This window comes from Ammospiza nelsoni, chromosome 2, assembly GCF_027579445.1.
Source record: "Ammospiza nelsoni isolate bAmmNel1 chromosome 2, bAmmNel1.pri, whole genome shotgun sequence".
Classification (NCBI taxonomy): Eukaryota; Metazoa; Chordata; class Aves; order Passeriformes; family Passerellidae; genus Ammospiza; species Ammospiza nelsoni.
The window spans coordinates 58,069,904-58,088,961 of NC_080634.1; the positions used below are offsets into that span (position 1 = coordinate 58,069,904).

At 45.7% G+C, this 19,058-nt stretch overlaps 1 protein-coding gene across 1 annotated transcript in view; it reads left to right on the plus strand.

The window, feature by feature from the left end:
• Positions 1-6,021: 6,021 nt before the first annotated feature.
• SIAH3 (siah E3 ubiquitin protein ligase family member 3) overlaps positions 6,022-19,058 on the plus strand; it is a 41,230-nt gene continuing 28,193 nt past the window's right edge. The window contains exon 1 of the mRNA XM_059466795.1: positions 6,022-6,156. Within this exon, the coding sequence (XP_059322778.1) occupies positions 6,022-6,156 (135 nt within the window). The remainder of the gene's footprint in view (positions 6,157-19,058) is intronic.

The following is a 19,058-nucleotide window of genomic DNA, read 5'->3' on the forward strand; positions in this document are numbered from 1 at the left end:
TCGCCAGGCAGACACGGTCCCTCTAGCCAGCCGCTGTGGCCTGGGGCAGCAGAAGGCTCCGGTGGGCACTGTTAGGCTGGCAATTGAAAGCAATAGGTCTTTATGGTAATTTGGGCACCAGGCAACCACTATGAATAGGAAATGATGGCAGTTACTTTATCGAGTAACAGCATGAAAATGTGAAGTGCCTTTATTGAGCTGCTGGCTTGCTGGTGAGAGTTAAAGGAGATGCTCTCTTGGGTATAACATTTGCAGAGAAGTGGCATGAGATACTGCCATAAACTCCTCCTTTAATAAGTGAGTAGGGGAAGGCAGAGAATACCTAATGCAGCTGTGTGAAAGGACAAAATTAAGACGGTAGAAGCAGCAACATTTTTCCCTCAGCAGCAGATGTACCCCAAGGAGAAATGAAGAATTTCCCTCTTGACCCAAGAACTAGAAAACTCATGTAGTTCTAATATTAATGTAGGAAGGATGGCTTTGAAAGGAATAAAAGAAAAACACATCTTGCCACATCAGTGCCCTCCAATACCAGGGAGAAATTTAAGTCTCTGCTGAAGGGAAGATTAGCAGGGAAGAGATCAGCTCAGCAGCTGTGCAGTGACAATGCTCTGCAGGTGGCCAGGGGGTACAGAAATGACTTTTTCTCTGTGACAGATGGGGGAGACCTGGCCCAAGGGTGTAAAAAAATGGCAGCGTGCATCCCCAGTTATTCCAATGATGGTGTTGGATTGCAGCCTTGCAAGGCAGCTCTGAGGGCAATGACCATGCACGGTTGAAGGTGAGCTGCCCAGAGGAAGCAGAAAGGCAGCACTCAGGAAACACTGGGGAAAATGTCAGAATTGCAAAATTGGTTACAGTCCAGCAAATTCTGTTTTCTCACAAGTTTTGAAAGATCGTCTGTGGCATTTATCACTGATATCTTAAATGGCATGTTATTTAACTAATTTTGATAGTTCTTGCCCAATTAAAACTGTTCTTCTGAGAAAATAAAAACTGTTGAGACATTTAGCTTAAAGCATGTGTTCTGTTCCAGTGCAGCTATTGCCTATATCAATGAATGTAGTCAAAATGGATTTCTGAAAACTTATTTGGCAAAATAATTCACCGCAGATAAAGAATTTTGGTAGAGCAAACAACTTCTGACAACACTTTGCTTTTGAAAAAAGACAGATGATTATTAAACAAGAGAAAAAAATCTGCTTATATTCTCACTTCCCATCACTGTAGTCGCCCAATAAGATGAGAGGAGGGAGTACCTCCCTGCATTTTTGGGGGAGGTCTGTGATTCTCCTCCATGCCCACAGGCAGCTCTGGCTTCCTTGTAGCTGCACTGGTGTTAAACCTGCCCTGCAAGCAAAGTGGAGGTGTGGAATGGAGACCCCGAGGAGTGGACAGGTCATGCTTGTAACCAGAGCACCATGATGTCTCTTTGCTTCTCTACTCATTGGGGGTGAGAAGCAGATCAGGTTCGAGAAGAGAGGAGAAAGGGGAGGAAGAGGAGGAAAAAGAAGTAGAGAAAATACACAGAGAAGCTGCAAGACTGACCTGACCTTGGGCAAGAAAGGCGCTTTGTGAAGCAAACACTACCTGTCTATTGTGTTTGGTGGAGGAGGTTTTAGGCAATAACTGGGTCTTCACATGCAGAAAGTCTGTGATGGCAGAGACTGCCCCAGCTCAGTGAGGGAAAGCACAATGACCTTTTGGAGTCAGAAGATCATGTAGAAAAATAATTCAGACCGAAAATTTGATAAAAAATGCCAGTGGTGAAGATACATAATCTTTGGAAGAACTTAGCAAGAGATGCCACTGGTCTCCTTCATGGGAATCTTCAAAGCCAGACATTTTGGAAAGAATGGGCTCCAATCAAAGCACAAAGCAGCCAGTGTGAAGTGACACATGCTTTACAGGGGCCAGGCTGGAGGACTGCAACGCTTGTTCCAGTTGTAAAAGTTGCTGCTGCTTGTAAAAGGCTCTGATTCCTTATGTACGTGCCCTCCAATGCCCCAAGATGACAGCTGTAGGTGCTTCGGGAATGCTAGGAGAATGGACAGCAGGTGGTGATCCTTGTCCACAAGTCAACTCAATGTGCCATCTCCTGTTGTCACTGCAGGGGACAGGGTGCTGGGCTGGAGGAGTCATTGCACTGGCCTAGTGAGACTTTTCATATGTTCTTGCCTAAAAGACAACACAGGAAAATGATAACAGTGCAAAAACCTCTCCTCAAAACCTGCTGTGAGGGCCAGGAGAGCACATGAAGCTTTGTACATTGCTTGGATCCAAAGGATGCAGAAAACTGCCTGATGTCCCAGCCAGGCAGCAAGTCCTCTGGCTCCTTTCTCAGGGAAATACAAAGTGTGAAGCCAGAGGACGTCCTGCATCAGCCAGCCTTGCCAGAAATCCTACCAGCACTCACACACATGGGCAGGCTGCTGAGGGGCCTGAATGGACACTCCTGATACCCCCAAGCAGCATCTTCTCTCCTTTTTTGGGACAAAGACTAGTGTTGGTAATGTGGCAGGTTAGGTTTCCCCTATGGCTGTTGAAGAGAGAAGGCAGCATGCAGGAAGGTGACTCCCAAAAGTGCCCAGTCAGAAAAACAAACAAATCTGATTGAAACCCAAAATCTCATGTTGGGTTTGGATGGAGTAGCCCATCTCCAGGCCATCATCCTGCCAAGTCACACAGTGCCTGGACACTTGACGTTTCCCAGGAGGATTCTGCTCTCACCTTGGCAGCTCAGACTGAAAAACTGGACAGCTATTGCTTTTGTGCCTGGCTGATCCTATTACCCTGCAAACCTGAGGCAGCTGCAGCAGCAGCTCAGTGCTTAGAGCATTATAATCCTGTGCATGTTACAGTGATGCCACTTGAGCTGCTAATTTGGCAAAATCTAGATCCTAATGGAGGTTTAGCTCATGGACTTCTGCCACCTCCCACTTGTCTGCTATGGAATTAACTATCTTGGAAGTAACAGCTGCAGTCACCAGAAATTTGCAGCCAGCAGTGAAATGGGGTTCACCAAGCACCCCTTGCAGGTGAACACATTTTCCTCTCTCTGGCTGCATCCATACAGCTAAATAATGGCATTAAGGAATGTCACACTGCTCCATGCTGTGAGGCCAGGTGGGGCAGCAGACCTTGGACTCCCAAGCCTGGGTGAGACCACCATGAGCTCAAATTAATGGAGTTATGCTGGTCCGGAGCCTCTGTATGTGAAAGCAGAAGAAAGAGCTGGATCCACACCCACATGCCAGATGATGCTGCTGATTTTTGTTTGCAAGAGAAGTTGCTTGCACAGCCAGCTGCTGTGTCTTAGTGGATGCTGGGTCCCTCATCAAGCAGGTGCTAAAAGTGTTGAAATGCAGTAAGCAGGTGCTGTGTGACAATCTTTGGACAAAATATGGGCAGTAAAATATTTTCCAGATGTGCCATCACGAATGTAAGCTCATGCACTGAGCACAAGTTACCTTCAGATGCACTGAATGCTCATTTTCATCCTTCCCCACAAATATTGGTGGCAGACAGATGCTCCTCAGAAAGTCACATGTAGCAAGTACGATGGACACAGATGCACACAGGGATTTGGGCACTGCAAAGGTCCCTCACCCATCCTTGAACGTGGTCTTTTGTTTGGAGAACAACAATCCTTTTTGTATACCAGCCCAGAGGCACTAACACATTTTCAGGTTGAAGATGATTCTATGTGCCTGTGGGATTAGGGATACTTCTTCTTGGAGGGCAGCTGGGTCTCAAGGGGGGCGGATCACAGAATTCCCAGAGCTCTGAGGTTAGCAGGACTGCAGGGATGGGGGGATCCATCTCTGTTGCCCATGGATATGGTGGTGCTCCCCAAGTCTTGGCATTTAGTCAGTAGTCAAACAGAAATGATCTCCACTGGAATAACCAGTGTAAATAGCAAGGACCTTTAGCTCATTTATGGCTTTGATGGCAGAATATTTGCACTGGTAACTTGCAGACTGAAATTTCCTGGTATCGAGGTTTGTGCGGCTACTAACTACAAATCAGGAAAAAACAAATAATAACTTGCTGGAGGCTCACTGACAGTTACTTTGGGAACAGAGAGAGAAAGAATACGTTTTTAGGCAAATCGATTCACTCACTTGTCCTCAAGTCTGTCTGAAAATATTCTCAAAGTGTCACTCAGCACTGCAAAAATTATCTCTTGTTTTCATTTACAACCAAATGCTAGGAACTGAGGGATACATATTCCTCCCATCCTTAGCAGTTTTTAAGGGTTGTGTAGTCAGCTGTTCCAGCATTCACAATTTGCACTTATTTATCCACTGATGTCTTTTCCTTTTTCTTTTTTTTTTTTTTTTTTTAATGCACAGCCTCTGCAGTCTGGCAGAGGCAGGATTGCAGTATTGATTTAGGAAGAGGCAGTTGTGACAATACAGTCCCAGGCTAATTCCCGTGCTGTATGGGAGCTGCTCTGTCCGCAGCAGCAGCCTCACCTCCAGCATGGGGCTCACTTTTAAAAAGCAGAAAAAAAAAAGAAAGAAAAGCTACTTTTCTCTGTTCTGCTTTGAAGGGAAAAAGGATTACCAAGGCTAAATAAGCCATCTGAGTACTTAGCTAGCAAGCCTAAATAGTACTCTGATAGGAAGTTCTGGCAGAGAGCTAATTAAATTAACTCTCTTTGATTTATTAACAAGCAGAGCAACACATCACACAGGATTGTCCCATGAAATTAATGTGCTTTCTGATTCCCTCAGCTGCTTCAGCTCAGTCACCTCCCAGAAAACCCAGCTACAGGGACTCCAGTTTAATGAGACTCAATGGCTCGAGAAGGATCCCTGCCCACCAGCAGAGATATGCACTGGCAATAATACCTAAAAGCATGTTTATTTTCGTTGCACTTCCCTAATTCCTTTTTAATGCCTAGGACTATCTAATGGCTAATTCGTAATTTCCTGCTCACTGATATGCAGATGAATGACAAGGAAAAGCCTTCTGCATGTTTAATTATTCTGTTGATTTAAAAGCCACTTTTCCCTCAGCTCAAGTTTCTCTGTGTGTGCGATGCTCTCATGCATCACATATTTCATAATTTTTAGAAGCGTGCTCTGTGCCTTTTTATGCTCCCATAGTTCCAGCATCCAGTAATTACCATGTTTTGTGTCCAACAGACCTGATCCACCAGCAAGTGTAAATCAGGGAAACATTGCTGTCTCTAAATGGAGTTATTCCAAGTTACTCCAGACCTGAGACCTGACCTCTCCTCTTTTCAATGATGGAGAAAATGTTATTTGTGTGCTGGGACTCTTGTGAAGTAGCAGGATATAAAATTTAGAAAACTTCAGAGCAGTGAAAATCCAAATTGAAGCCTGTGAATGCACAGACAGTAAGAATCTATTTATGTAGCAAGCTCTACTTCTGCTTAACCCCTGCAAGGAGCTGTAACTGTCTTTGCATATTTGATTTTTCTCCCTCATTAAAACATAGTCTGCTTAACCTATTTTTGCTACTTTGCAACAGTTTCACTGGAGGGGTTTTTCCCTGCGCTTTACATTTAGCTTTGCTATCTGAGCCCTCCTTTGTTAAATTAAGGCAATTAATAAATGGAGATGTTAAGCAATCAATTTTGCCTGCATATCTCCACAGCCTTACGTATGACTGGCTGTAATCACAAGATAAATGCAATGTGCTGATGTATGGTAATGTTCAATAATACATTCTCCACCAGGCTCAATTCATCAGGGAGTTTCTGGAGGGGAGGCATTTGTTATTGGCTGTCTCCGGACCTCAAGGATAACATTCCTGTCCTTTCCATTGGCCGCCCCGCTGCTGCAAGCCTCTTCCCGTCTTATTTTGATGATGAATATGAAGGCATGCTAAGCTGTGCCGGAGAGCAGCTCTCGCCGACTACGCTCCCACCCCGGGCTCAAGGGCTCCAGAGCTCCCCGGCTGCTTCCCCTGCCCACTGCCAGCAGCAGCAGCAGCAGCAGCAGCAGCAGCAGAGCAGGAGCAGCGGCAGCAGCAACGCCAAAAGTTGTGATGCTTTTCTTCACCCAGTGCTTTGGGGCTGTGTTAGATCTTATTCACCTGCGGTTTCAGCACTACAAGGCAAAGAGGGTTTTCTCAGCTGCCGGGCAACTTGTCTGCGTCGTCAACCCAACACACAGCCTCAAGGTGAGTTAAAAATTTATTTTCTCTTCTAACATCTCCTCGTCCTCCCCACCGCCGTCACCCGTGATTCTCCACACGGAATGAAACTGTGCTCTGGCAGCAAGGGGAGAGTGCTGTTAACACATTGCAGCCGTGGCACAGAGGATGTTTGCATTGTCTGCATGCATGATTCCCTTAGGAGCAAAGGAGAAGGAACCCACTGCTCCGAGCGACCGTGGGAAGCCGCGGCTCCCCTCCCCAAAGTTTCCTCCTGCATTTCGCCCACACGATGAGCGTGCATGTTGCAAGCGTTTAGTAAAAATGATTGGAAAAGTTAGTTGGATGAATTAACATCCCTTTGTAGTGGAAGGATGCTGTGTGGTCTCGCAGGCTGACACCCCAGCACAGAGGGAAGCTGCCAGGCTGTGGGGAGCAGGAAGAGGGGGAGGCAGGAGAGGGATCTCCGCTGCTGCCGCTTGCACAGGAAAACCGGCTGTTTCTGTCTCCTGGGGGGAGCTGGAGACATTCCTCTGGCGCTGAAACTGTCCTTAAGCTGTTTGCAAGGTGAATCTATTTTAGGAAGGAGGATACATTTGCTTTAACGCAAAACTATTTATAGTCCCCATAAAAGCATTTCTTTTACTTGCACGGTTCTGAATTTTCACTGACAAAGTGTCAACAGCTCCATCTATACTGGAGCCTTCATGTTTGTAGTAGAGAAGGAGCAGCAGGGGGAGAAAGCAATCAGGAGGCTTTAATTACTTTGTCACACTGGTGAATGACCAACTTTAATGAAGTGGCTTCTGCTTTGTGAGAAGTCCTTCCTGATCTGACTCTTGAGGTTGCTCCGCTATCCTGGTGCAAGCTTAGAAATTAATTTAATTCAGGACAACTTATTTTTGGCACTGCAAGGGTCCCTGTGAGGTACTTGGAGGGATTGTAGGAAGAATGTTTCCCGAGTTCCTGGTCACTGGGACGTCCATTGATGGGGTAAATCCCTCTTCAGAATAGCATCACCTCACAAAAAAAAAAAAAAAAAAGGCATATTTCCCACAGTCATCTTTCCCGTCTCAGGCTGTGCTAATGCAGAAGGAGATTGTTTCTAGCAGGGTGCCGGCTCCGGGAGGGTTTTCCCGCAAGGCTGCGCTCTGAGCGCTGCCGACTGGGGCAGGCACTGAACCGCCGGGGTGCGGGCTCGGCTCTGCCGGCACCGCGCTCCTCGCAAGATAAGCTAAAAACACACAGCCTGTCATTATCTGAAAGCGTCTGGTTGTCTGAATGGGTCAAAGAAATAGCTGCGTTCCTAAGTGCACAGGGAGATTTTGTCAGTGAATTCTTCTGTGCTCAACCCTTTTATGTGACTATCTCCTGCTACCTTCATCTATCATTTTAAGTTTATTTTTTTTTTAAGTGAGCAGAAAAAAAAGGCTCTCAACACACAACAGGTCCCAACACAATTTCAGTGCCACTGGAACTGTCTGATAAGGTCCCATAAACACATAGGGGGGTGACTATTGCTTCACTCTTACCTAAGACTAGACCCAAGTTTATCATTTCAGGTCCTGCTGAGTTGCAGGTTTGCTATGGTAGGAGCTGCAGCTGTGTCAAACATATATGGCACTTCATTTTACTAAAATCCCCCGTGGCCAAGCTTCTCACTGCTCAGACTGAAAGCCCCACAGAAAGATGAACAATCTCAGTCCTGCTGTGGCAGCCTTGGAATGCAGGCATTGGAAGCAAATTCTCTTGGAAACAAACAGGACACTCTAGGAAAAGGTCTGGTGTGTCTGAGTAAAGCCCCAGTAAGAATTGTCATAACTGGGGTGGGAATTGCTCCCCTGATAGGGCTGCATTGGGAACCCAAAGGCACAGGAGCCTGTTGAGACACCATTCAGATGAGCAAGCTGATGAGAAACCCTCTGCTGTGATCAACCCCTCTGACTGTAGAGTGAAACGTGCTGTGCAAGTGCTCCAGGTTACCCAGGTCACAACCACCCACATAAATACGGTGGGCTTTAGCCCTGATGTGCCCCCGAGGTGTCCAGCTTCCCTCCAGCTGTGTAAGGAATGCATCACCCCTTTGTGGCAGCATCCAGAGGAGATGTGGGGATCAGGTCCCTCTGTGCCCAGCGTGACACAAACAGTTGCTCACCCACAGCAGCCTGTGGACCAACTGGAAGCAAGGCACCTTGCCCAAAGCCTGGTGTCAGACTGAAGCCAGGTGAACCTGCTTCTCAGGGTGCCCATTTCTCCCCCAGGGATGCACAGGGAGCTGTTGTTCCTCTTAAAAGGCATCTAAGGGACCATGAAATGTGAAAGGGCCAAAGTTATTTTTCTGTGGTGATTTACAGTGTTATGACTATGATGGTTCTTAGTCTATTATTTCTAGCTGGGTCTTTTCAACTGTAACATTTTGTTGACAGCCCCCAAATCTATCTTAACAATTGACAAGTGGAGTGAAAACTGTATTAAGGTTTGTGGTCGATGAATACAAACCTGCTAGGAAACAAGGGCTGGGAGCAATGTCATTTCTCTCCTTTTTCTTCAAGACTTAAATGTTTGTGCTTACTCCAAAATCATAAGCCCTTTGCAAAGGGATTATTTTATTCTGTATCTCCACAGTGCTGGTGCAAGGGGACTCCTGGCTGATTGGTGCAAATGATGAATGACAGGCATCACACTCTGGTGTGATTATGCACATTGACATCCTTCACACGGGCCAGGTCTTCAATCAGTGCCACTACACATAACTTCATTAAAGTCAATTGCTGCAGGACCTCCATTTTCACTCCTTCCACCCAAGGGAGTGCTCAGGGATGTAGTGGGACTCAGCCCACACAGGAGGATCTGTAGCTGGTGATCACATATGTGTGTCAGAGATGTGGCATCTCAGAAAGCACTCAGTGAGCAGCAGAGGAGCCCTGGTGCCCTCCAGGGAAGGTTGAACCAGCTTCTGCTTTCACAGACCCACAGCCAGGCCAAGGGGGCACTGCTGTAAAGTTATGCCAGAATGCTGCCACCATCATCACAACCTGGACCTCTGACAATGACCAGAGCTGTCACTTGCCTCTTCTTTTTGGAGAGATCCAGAGGTTGGTAGAGAAGCACGCACTTAGAGAGAAACCCATGTATTTCTTCCCACTGAAAGGCTCATTAATTGGGAAGGTTTATGAACATTTCTGTGTTTCCTAAAGGGCAAGATGGTAAAAATGTCAGTGCAGACACCTCTATTGATCTGCTGCTATTTTTCCTGCACTCAACAGGCAGACATGGGTGACTCTAAGAAAGAAAGACAATTTTGCAACTGTCCCCCTCTGTTTTGTTGGTTTGGCAGGAGTATGAATGGGAGGGGGTGTTTGTTTTGGAACCTTTGTCCTTCTTGCCACTTTCTGCTCTTTGTCCTCCTACAAAGCTTTCCCAGACATAGCAGCATCTCACAGCACAGTGCTATGCTGGGATCAAAATTCACTTGCCAAGCAGAGAAAACCACTTACTTACCACACTTATATAGGTCACCTTCCTCCTCAATCATATTGTATCCATGACTTTGTGACCTGCCTTCTTTCAACCATGTGGTCAGCCTGACATCTTCCCTTGGAGAGGCAGAGCTGGGCAACAGAGCTCTCTAGCCAAGTGGCTGCTCCCTCCAAAGCCATACCAAATGAAGGAGCAACACTGATGCAGGGAAAGTTTAAAGGTTCTCCATTTGCATGGAAGAAATGGGCAGGGTTTTCTAATCCTGCAGAGGTGAGGCCCAGTGAATTCCTGTCCATTTGCCCCCTGTCAATAAAAATTCTCCCCAGAACAGCAGACTGGAAAGAAGGTGAAGTTGGGGGGGTATCCTCACTCCTTAGCATCAGTCCCTGTCCCAATAGCCAGGCAGGGGACAGCAGTGCAATCACATTCCAGACAGGTGCTGGTGCTTCATGACATGCTGCATATGGCTGAGTAAAACAGATCTTCTTCATTCAAGGAGTTACTAGCTTTTTACACACAATTTTCAACTCTTTGGGGAGCGTGAAAACTGTTTTTTTAAATTAAAAAGTGTATTTGCATTATTCTTGTAAAAAACATCAATCTCCACCTCTGTAGCACTTCAAGGAACTTGTGGAATTACAAAAAAAAAATTATTCAAAAAATGTCATAAAATAGTTCAATCTTAATATTTTAAAAGGGTTGTAACATGGTTTATGGGTCTGGGCTGTCTTTCACTAGTTTTTAAAGCAACAAGCAAATCTGCTCTGACTTAGGGAAGGGATTTGAATCCTGTTATAACAGTTTGGCTCTGCACCCAGTGGCCAGCCAAATAGCATTGTAATCCACTTTATCCTCAAGGAGTATTAAAGTGCTAGGGTGCATTACACCCCCATGAGATCTATTTACTGGTGCAAGGGAGGAGAGCAGCTATGAAACCTGCTGTTAACAATGCCCAGATGCCACTGTCTCAGCCCAGACAACCTCAAATCTCCCATGCAGGGCTGTGATTTGGGGACAAAGTGGCATTTGGCCCCAGTGTCCAGCAGGATTGTGACAGCTGCAGTGAGAGGATCTGCAAAATGCTCTGCTGCCTGCAAACCTGGGCTGGTGGCATGGTGCCTGTTTCCCACCCCAGCTGTGGGCTAGGGCTGTGTGAGCGCTGGGCACCTCAGGTTTGAAATCCTTCTGTAGGGATGTGGATAGCAGCAGGCAGGGCTTTGTCAGCCCTGCCTCTGTTTGAAGGAATCCCAGCTGACCTGGTGGCCCCAGGAGGCTCGGTCTGTCCTGAGATGTGGCTTTAAGGGTGCCCTGCAGACAGGAGGCACAGCAAGCCCAGGCAGCTCTCCCTGGGGGCTCTCCATTCTCTGCTGCCTCCTGGCCCCAGAGCCCCCCTGTCCAGCAGCCATTAACCTTTATCCTGCAGATCCATCCACCTGCAGCGCCGTGGGTACGGCAAAGGGCAGCACGGCATTCACCGCAAGGCACTGCAAGCAGGACTGCTCTGCACAGAGTAACAACCATGGTGTCTCTGGGGACAGGGAGGGAAAGAGCCCCCACCTCAGAAGTTCCTGTACTCATAGGCTCAGGCTTCCTTCTCCTCACCTCCCAGCCCAGAAAGTCAATTACCACTGCTAACTGGCCCTGTGTGTTCTGCTACATCTCTGGAGGGGGATCAAGTGGGCAAGCACTGAGTCCTTTCCTACCCACATTTGATTTTGAGAGTGAATTTGAGGCAGTAGCACAAGGGTAATGGTTTTAAACTGAAGGAGGATCGATTTGGATTAGATATAACGAAGAAGTTCTTTATGACAAGGATGGTGAAACACTGGCAACTTTCCCAGAGTGGTGGTTTATGCCCTGTACCTGGAAACATTCAAGGTCAGGCTGGACAGGGCTCTGAGCAGCCTGATCTTATTGGAGATGTCCCAACTCATTGCAGAACTAGAACTGAACTAGATGGCCTTTAAAGGTCCCTTCCAACTCAAAATATTCCAGTATTCTCTGATTCTATATTCAACCTGACCTGGTTGCAGGACATTTGAAGTCAAATGTTATGAATGGAAGACAGTGCTGTTATTTTAATATTAGAGAAATGTCTCTCCCCTTGACAGGTGTTTGACAGCAGGGTGAGGAGTAGCCATCAAACACAGCCACATATTACTTTGTAATCCACCCACTCTGATATGGCTCAGGAATATCAGGAATTTCTCAGTGCAGCCCTTTGGGTTAGACACAATAGCCCAGGTAACTCTCTCAGGAGAAATACTGTCCCAAAGGAATTGCTGTGACTAACACAGAGGGTGCAGAGGAAAAAGGAGTGCTTTAATACAAGGCTTGATTACACAAAATCAGTGGCAAGGTCTCAGTCTGCTTCCCAGCAGATCAAAGGCACACTGAATATGGTCCTGCAAATCTCTGCAGATGCTATAATGTCCTCAGTCAGGCTCCCAGACATCATGAATTTTGCCTCAAAGTCAGAATTTACAGAGTATAATTTTTGTTTAACCATTAAGATTCTCACCTTGTAGCAAAGAACTCCCAGCATATGTAGCTGGGTGACATTTGAAACCTTCATTTTTTTCTCAGTAAAATGGATCTGTATTAAGTAATGCAAGAAATTGAGTCTAAAGGTAGCACATTAGATCCCAAGAGCTCTGGTAAAATGAGGGAGAGGAGCTGCTGTGTCTGTGCCCTGCCTTCCTGGGACTTTGGTGCTTCCTATGCTGTTTAAAAGCCCATAATTCTTGTTCTGCCTGGCTCAGAGCTGAGACTTTGTGTCTCTTTTGGCACCCCCAAAGTCTTCCCCCTACAGCAGGAAATTGGCTCAAGAGAGGAAAACTGAACTGAGTGCTCAAGAGAGGAAAACTGAATCCTGCAATAATTTCACAGTGTGGCAGTGGGGGAAGGACAGTCTTTGTGCAGCTTTACTGGGAACTGGAATGGGGGAGTGAGGAGCAAGGGAGGGCACAGCCATGCTCTCCTGGCTGCATGGGGCCTGCTGCTCCCCTGGCATGGTGACCATGGGAGCAATGACCCTGATGGGCTGCCCTTGGCACCTCTTGTGGCATTGGCACAGGATGCACAGAGCCATGGTTCTCTTTGGAGCCCCTGGAGGTGGGTGTCAGGCAGCACAGGAGCCACCAAAAAGGAGGGAATTCCTTTGGAGAGCCTCCAAAGGTTTACAGCCTCCAATTCCAAGGTTTGGGCAATACACTGGGCCAGACTTGGCTGTGAGTTTTGCAGCAGAACTGAGCAGAGCTGAGCCACTTCAGCTTCTGATGGAGCTGGGGAAAGCTGCTTGTGTCTAGCTGAACATGACAGCAACTTCCCAGCCCACCTCTGTATGCATGTGGTGTGTTTGGATTTAAAACCTTGTATGTTCAGTCATTAAACACCTTATCAGACCACATTCTTTTTCTTTCTTTCCATATCTTGCCTCTTTTTGTTAAGTATCTTTTATTCTCTGCTCTTGTTCTTTTTCATGCTTCCCATTCCCTGCTGTACCAAAGCCTTAAAGCAAAAGATTCTCCTCAGATTCTCTGTCATTCAAAAACCTAATTTGGGGCTTTTCTTGCTGCTGGTGAAAGGAAAGCATCACTAACTTCACTGCAACTTTGGATGTCTTACTTTCCTCCAAGCTGTTTCAGAAGAAATCACAATCATTCAACTCTTGATGTCACCAATTTCGCTATTGACAGCTGAAGTTTCACTTTAACATGATCACAGGCAAGACCAGGAGAGCTGCAAAAAGCAGTGAGACATTGTGTCACCAGCTGTGGATGCAGCTGGCAAGGAAGCCAAGGGCTTTGCATGCCTGCAAAACTTAATTGCCATCCTGAGCTGGCCTGGAGCTTGAGCAAGCAGGTCCACGTGAAGGAGCCACAGCCCTTGCTGTCCACCCAGCACAGTGAGACATGGAAATGATCCCACCAGCTCCCCAAAGAGAATATCTGCCCTCTGCTTTGGTGTGGCAAAGCAAATCCCCTTCCAGCAGGGATTTCAGCTGGTGGTTTTGTGTGCACGCCGCCAAAGCAGACACTCGTCCCTTCTGCTTCCACGCTGCAAGGACGAGCAGCTGGGCAGGGAAGTGGCTCAGCTGTTTTTCAGAACCTCACACAAAGCTCTTACCCCTTGGGATTATTTATGGCTGTGCTGAATGGAAAAATTTCTCTTGTGCATGGAGACTTCCTGAAAATTGCTCTGGGTGACCTGCTGCTAATAACCACCTGCAATGCTTCTGCTCAGCTCTCCCACAGCATTCTCCAAAGAGGGAAGAGGGGAAGAGCATCTTGGCACTGCCAATAAATTTCCTGACACGTGTGCAGTGTACAATCTGAAGTACTTTTATTTATTTAGAGGCATTTCTGAGCATCTTATATAACATTAATGGATTTATCTTTAGCTCTCCCCTTTCTTCTCAGCAATACCATGAAAGCATCACTGGAGGAGAAGAGCAGAGACTTCTGAGTACTTTGTGTGTTTATTTTGGTGTTCTTTTTTTAAAAGACAGAAATGTTTGAAGCAACTTTGGGAAGAAATGAACCACATATTTCCATACCAGATGCAGTGCTTTCAGTTCTAATCTTCTCTTCCAGAGCAATTTCATTCTGAACTGATCCAAACTGAAACCCTTTTTCACTTCCAGATTAGCCTCCTCAGTAAAAAATAAATCATTCAAACAGCCTTAGTATTTTACACATGGAAATATTAGGGTTCAGAGTAGCTGATGAAGTGCCCATCAGCTCCTAGTAAATACATAGCTGAGAAGAGACACGAGTCCTTGTGAATATTTTAAACACAAGATCACACACTCTTTCACATCAAATGCCAGCTGAAATGTAAAGAGAAACAGAGAAATGGAGCATAAATAAGACAGAAAAATATTAAATTGGTAACATCTCCTTGTGCAGAGCACAAATGCTATAGATGAGAAAGGAGGCAGATGCTACAGAGCAGAAAACCACATCAGCAGAGGACGAAAATGTTCTTCCACTCCTGGAAACCACCATGTGGAAAATAAGCAAAGCAATAAGCCTAAAAATGGAGTAAATAACCACCACATAGGGATTACACAGGGCAGCTGGGGTGAGGGGGTGGTTACAGTCACCTCCAGGCTTTGTGAAAATGAGAGGCTGAAATGGGAACAGCAGGAAGGTGGCAAGCATGGTGATTGTGGCAGTACCCCAGCCTCAGCAGGAGTGCTCAGGGGCTCAGGGTCAAGCACATGCACAGATGGAAAAATATGGATGTTTTGCAGGATCAGACACCCAGACGTGCTTGTTCTGAAAATTATCAAACTCAATCCAGCAAAGTACCGTATGAAAAACCTGCTGAAGTTCAGCAGACTTACCCACCTCTTTTCAAGGGTTCAGGGCGTACTGAATACACCCTGCTCCTCAGCAGGGAAGTCTGAGTGCTGCACTGCAATGTCTGCTCAGCTGAGGACACCTGGCTGCACACAGGGAGGTGCTCTCTATGCTGGTTGGACTCCCTGTATGGAAAGGCACACCACAGGCCAGGGGAGTCCAGGCTTTGCTTGTAAAAGGAGGGCAGTACTGTGAGCTCCCTGCTTTTTCTGCCTGAGAGCTGAGGTTCTCTCTGTGGTGCAACATCCTTACGAGTCCAGGATCAGACACATTCTTTGTTCTCAAAGAAAGACTGCTTTTCTTGCCACCAACAATCAAGGAAGCTCGAAGACTACCTTGGCATGGATATGTCATTTTTGTCTAGCTGAAGTTAAATTAAATGAACCCCTCTGGTACCCTACAGTTCCTTTAACTCATACAAAAGGAAAACCAAGCAGGATAGTGGTCTCCTTAAGACACATCCAAAACTTTGGGCACAGTAACACCAAATATTATGTTCGCTGTTTAACACAGGTTCAGGTAAGACAGCTTCCTTTCCATGCCAGAAAAGAAAGCTTTTAGGGAGATTTCAGATACAGCAAAAAAAGGTCTGGCAACATAACTGCATGCTGGAGCTTTCAATTTATTTCTACTACAAGAAACTCATCACCAGGAAAAAAGTAGGGGATTCCTTTTGGAACTAGTTGACGACAGAGAATTTCAGGCAGAGTGAGTGAATAAAGCATGGACTGTAGTACCTTTTCCAAGTAAGAGAGAGGGACAAAGGGCACCTACATGGTAAATAAGCTGAACATGAGCCAGCAGTGTACCCTTGGGGCACAGACCAGCCTCATCCTGAGCTGTGTAAGCAGGACTGTAAACCAGCTGCTGTGCAATTTCTGAGATTGCATCCCCAACTGCCCAGAACTCCTTTCCTACCCAAAGTGTTCTGACCCTGCAATACTCTATAAAAACAGAACTTGGTGCTAACAATGTTAACAATGTTAGTAAAATATGAGTTAGAGTTAATACAGGATAAAAACTAAATTGGGAGTTTTTTCAAAGAACTCGGATTTAAAGCAGGATTGAATACAAAATTAAATAATTTAGAAGTTTTCTTCAAGAAAGTATCCATTAATCTGAATAAAAAGACTTGAACTTGAGGCAGGTGCAGCAGTGTAAGGGTGTTGAGAGCAATCTTTGAACTTTTGCCTCAACAATAACCAAAGTCATATCAGAAAACCCTATCAGAAAAGAATAAAGAAGGCAGACAGAAAGTCTTGAGGGATGCACTTGGGAATCCAAGGTGCAGCACAGGAGACTGACACCAGTGAAAAAGTATGGAGCTACAAGTATCTGGTAATTTAAACTCATCCAAAATGCGAATCCTCATGGTGGTCCAAAGTCCAGAGACATCACCAGCCAATTAAATCAGTCTGGACTGGAAAGGAGGTCACTGTGGCAGATGAGGGATGGCAAAAGACAGTAAGACATACTCCAGAATATGCTTTGGGACAAGCACCCTCACTTGTAATCACAAGGAATGCTAAATAAATTCTGACAATGAGAAGACAGATTGTTCAATATCTACCAGAAAAGACTTTGTACCATGGCACAAGTGTAAACATGCTCCTAAAGAGCGCTGAGTGGAGAAAATAATGTGGAGCAAGTCACATGGAGAAAATAATCCACTTGGACAAATCTTCCTCTCATTCTCCTTGTGGGATGGCTTCCAGCAGAAAGAAAATTCCTGGGCTTATTCAGTTAACTGCTTCATGATTACTTTCCCCCTATGGTAGAATCCCTGATGCTTCAGACCTGCTTTTGGATGTGCAAGCTGTGTTAATTTGCTGTGCAAAGAGGCACAAAGCAGAGAGGTTACTTAGGTAGTGCAATTTCTGTTCCCTGCCTGGATTCTGGGTCTGCTCACAGGCTCCAAGGAGTCTGTTTCTGTTTGTCTTTGATCACTGAAAGCCGGAGGTGCAGCACAGATTTTGGTGACTTAGGATGAGATAGCATCACTAGCGATGAGGAAATGCTGATTTTCCCAGTCTTTTTAGGCCAGCTCATGTTTTGCAGTATGCAAGTCTGTGGGTGACCTGTGTTTTGTTGGGGGGCTTTATGGGAGGGAAATATTGCCATTCCCCATGACTTTGTTGGTTCCTTAAAGGCTGTTGTAGCTCGCGTGCAGCGGCAGCAGAGGGGGAAACAAAGCTAGGTCCTCAGGCCAGCTCCAACCCATTTCACAGGCTTTTGTGGGACTATTAAAATAGTTTGCATTTGTATGTAGACTAGACAGACAGCTGAAATGCTGCCTTGGCAGTGGCTGTGTTGGTCCTGGAATCAGGAATGTCCTAGCCCACCACAGCAAAGTTCGCCATAAGGTGTCTGACAGGAGCCCAAGACACAGGTCCTTCAAAAATGTTTTGTTTCAGGTTTGTTGGCTTGGGAGATATGTTCACATCTTATTTTCTCTTCTTACACTCTTAGGAAGCAGCTGTGATGTGGTCAGGGTATTGTGCGGCTCATTCTGTTTCCTCTCTGTCATCATTCTGGCAAAAACTTTTTGTGAAAGTCTTTGCCCCTGTTGAGCCAAGCAGTGTCCCATATAAATATTTCCCTCAACACATTAACTCAAGAAGGTTAAACTTCTCATTATTTGTGCTTCAGGGAGTGGCTGAAAATACAAGTTTTTCATAGCCACATGCCAACCTCAGCAGAGTGCAAACTCAAAAAAGGCAGCAATGCAGCAGGAGCACATTACTTATAAGTAGGTACATGTCTGCCTGCAGATAATTCATAGCTGTGCCCAGGTCAAGATTTAAACTGTGTCAGGAAAACAGATGCAAATGCTTGCAATAATTCACCATTCACTAATTCACCCCAAACAGCCAAACTGGAACCCTTTGTCCAATTACTGTTCCTGCATGGAATCTCAAGGGTCTAAATCACATGGGAAATGATACAGCTTTAAAAGAAAATTAAACTTTTACTGAGTTTCTTTTGCCATAGAAAATGTTTCGAAAAAGAAACTTTCAAAAAATAAACTTTCAAAAAAGAAACTCAAAAATATTAAGGTTGTGAATGGTTGCACAAACACAACCACTGGATTGTAAATAACCAATTATAAAGACTGAATTTTGTTTCAGGCTGTTGGTAAAAGATGAAGGCACTATCAGAAAACAGATCTGAAAGCAGCTTAATGTCCAGAAGCTTCACAAGGCAACTGGAGATAATTTATACTTGCAGCTAAGCATGAGCTTACTGGTATCTCTTAATAATTTTTAAGCTTTTAATGATTTTTTAATAATAAACCAGTGATTAGAAAAGAACATCCCAGTTCACAGATAAATCCAGGCTGTGTCTGGATATTTTGCTTATTTGTTGCTTTAACTAAAGCAACTTCAGTTTGCCAGAGGCCAAAGAACAGCCAGTAGCAAGAGAACTCAGTCTGATGGAGCAGATGTTGGGAAAGGGAAAACCTTTTCATTGCTCACTCAGATGGAAAATCTGCCAAAAGCAGCCTTTCAGCAGTTTCTGTAATAGTAACTTTTGCTTCTTGGCTTTTAGAAGAAATTTGCAGATCAAGTAGCTTTTTAGGGGCTTGGCTTTTTTTGTGGAAAAGGACCTTGAGGCTCTCTACAGGCAAGTGGCGCAGTGGGTTGCAGCCTCCTTAGTCCTGGATGACCCAAAATTACAGCTCAGGAAGACTTATGCCACCTGGTACTTGCAAATAGCTGAGTGTTAAAAGTTGAACAAAAATCTACCCTCTGCAGCCAAGAAGTCCTACAATTTAGGTCTGGGTTTTGTGGGTAATTTGTTTCCCTGGTGAGGATCAACCCTACCTCTTGGTGAGCATCACCAAGATTTCCCCAAGGCCCATCCATTTGTTCCTGAGTTCATGGGCAAAATCAGGTTACAGGAAACAGTGACAGAGTCTGCTGTGCTTTCCTCTGCACCCAGAACTGCCTTTCCCCTCCATGCACAAACAGAGCCTTTGGGCACACCAACAGCCCTGGCAGGCTGTCTGTCTCCTGCCCCTCTAGGTCTTGGAGCCAAGTTGCAAGAATAGATGGAGCAGAGGTGCAGCAGAGGCTGGATAGG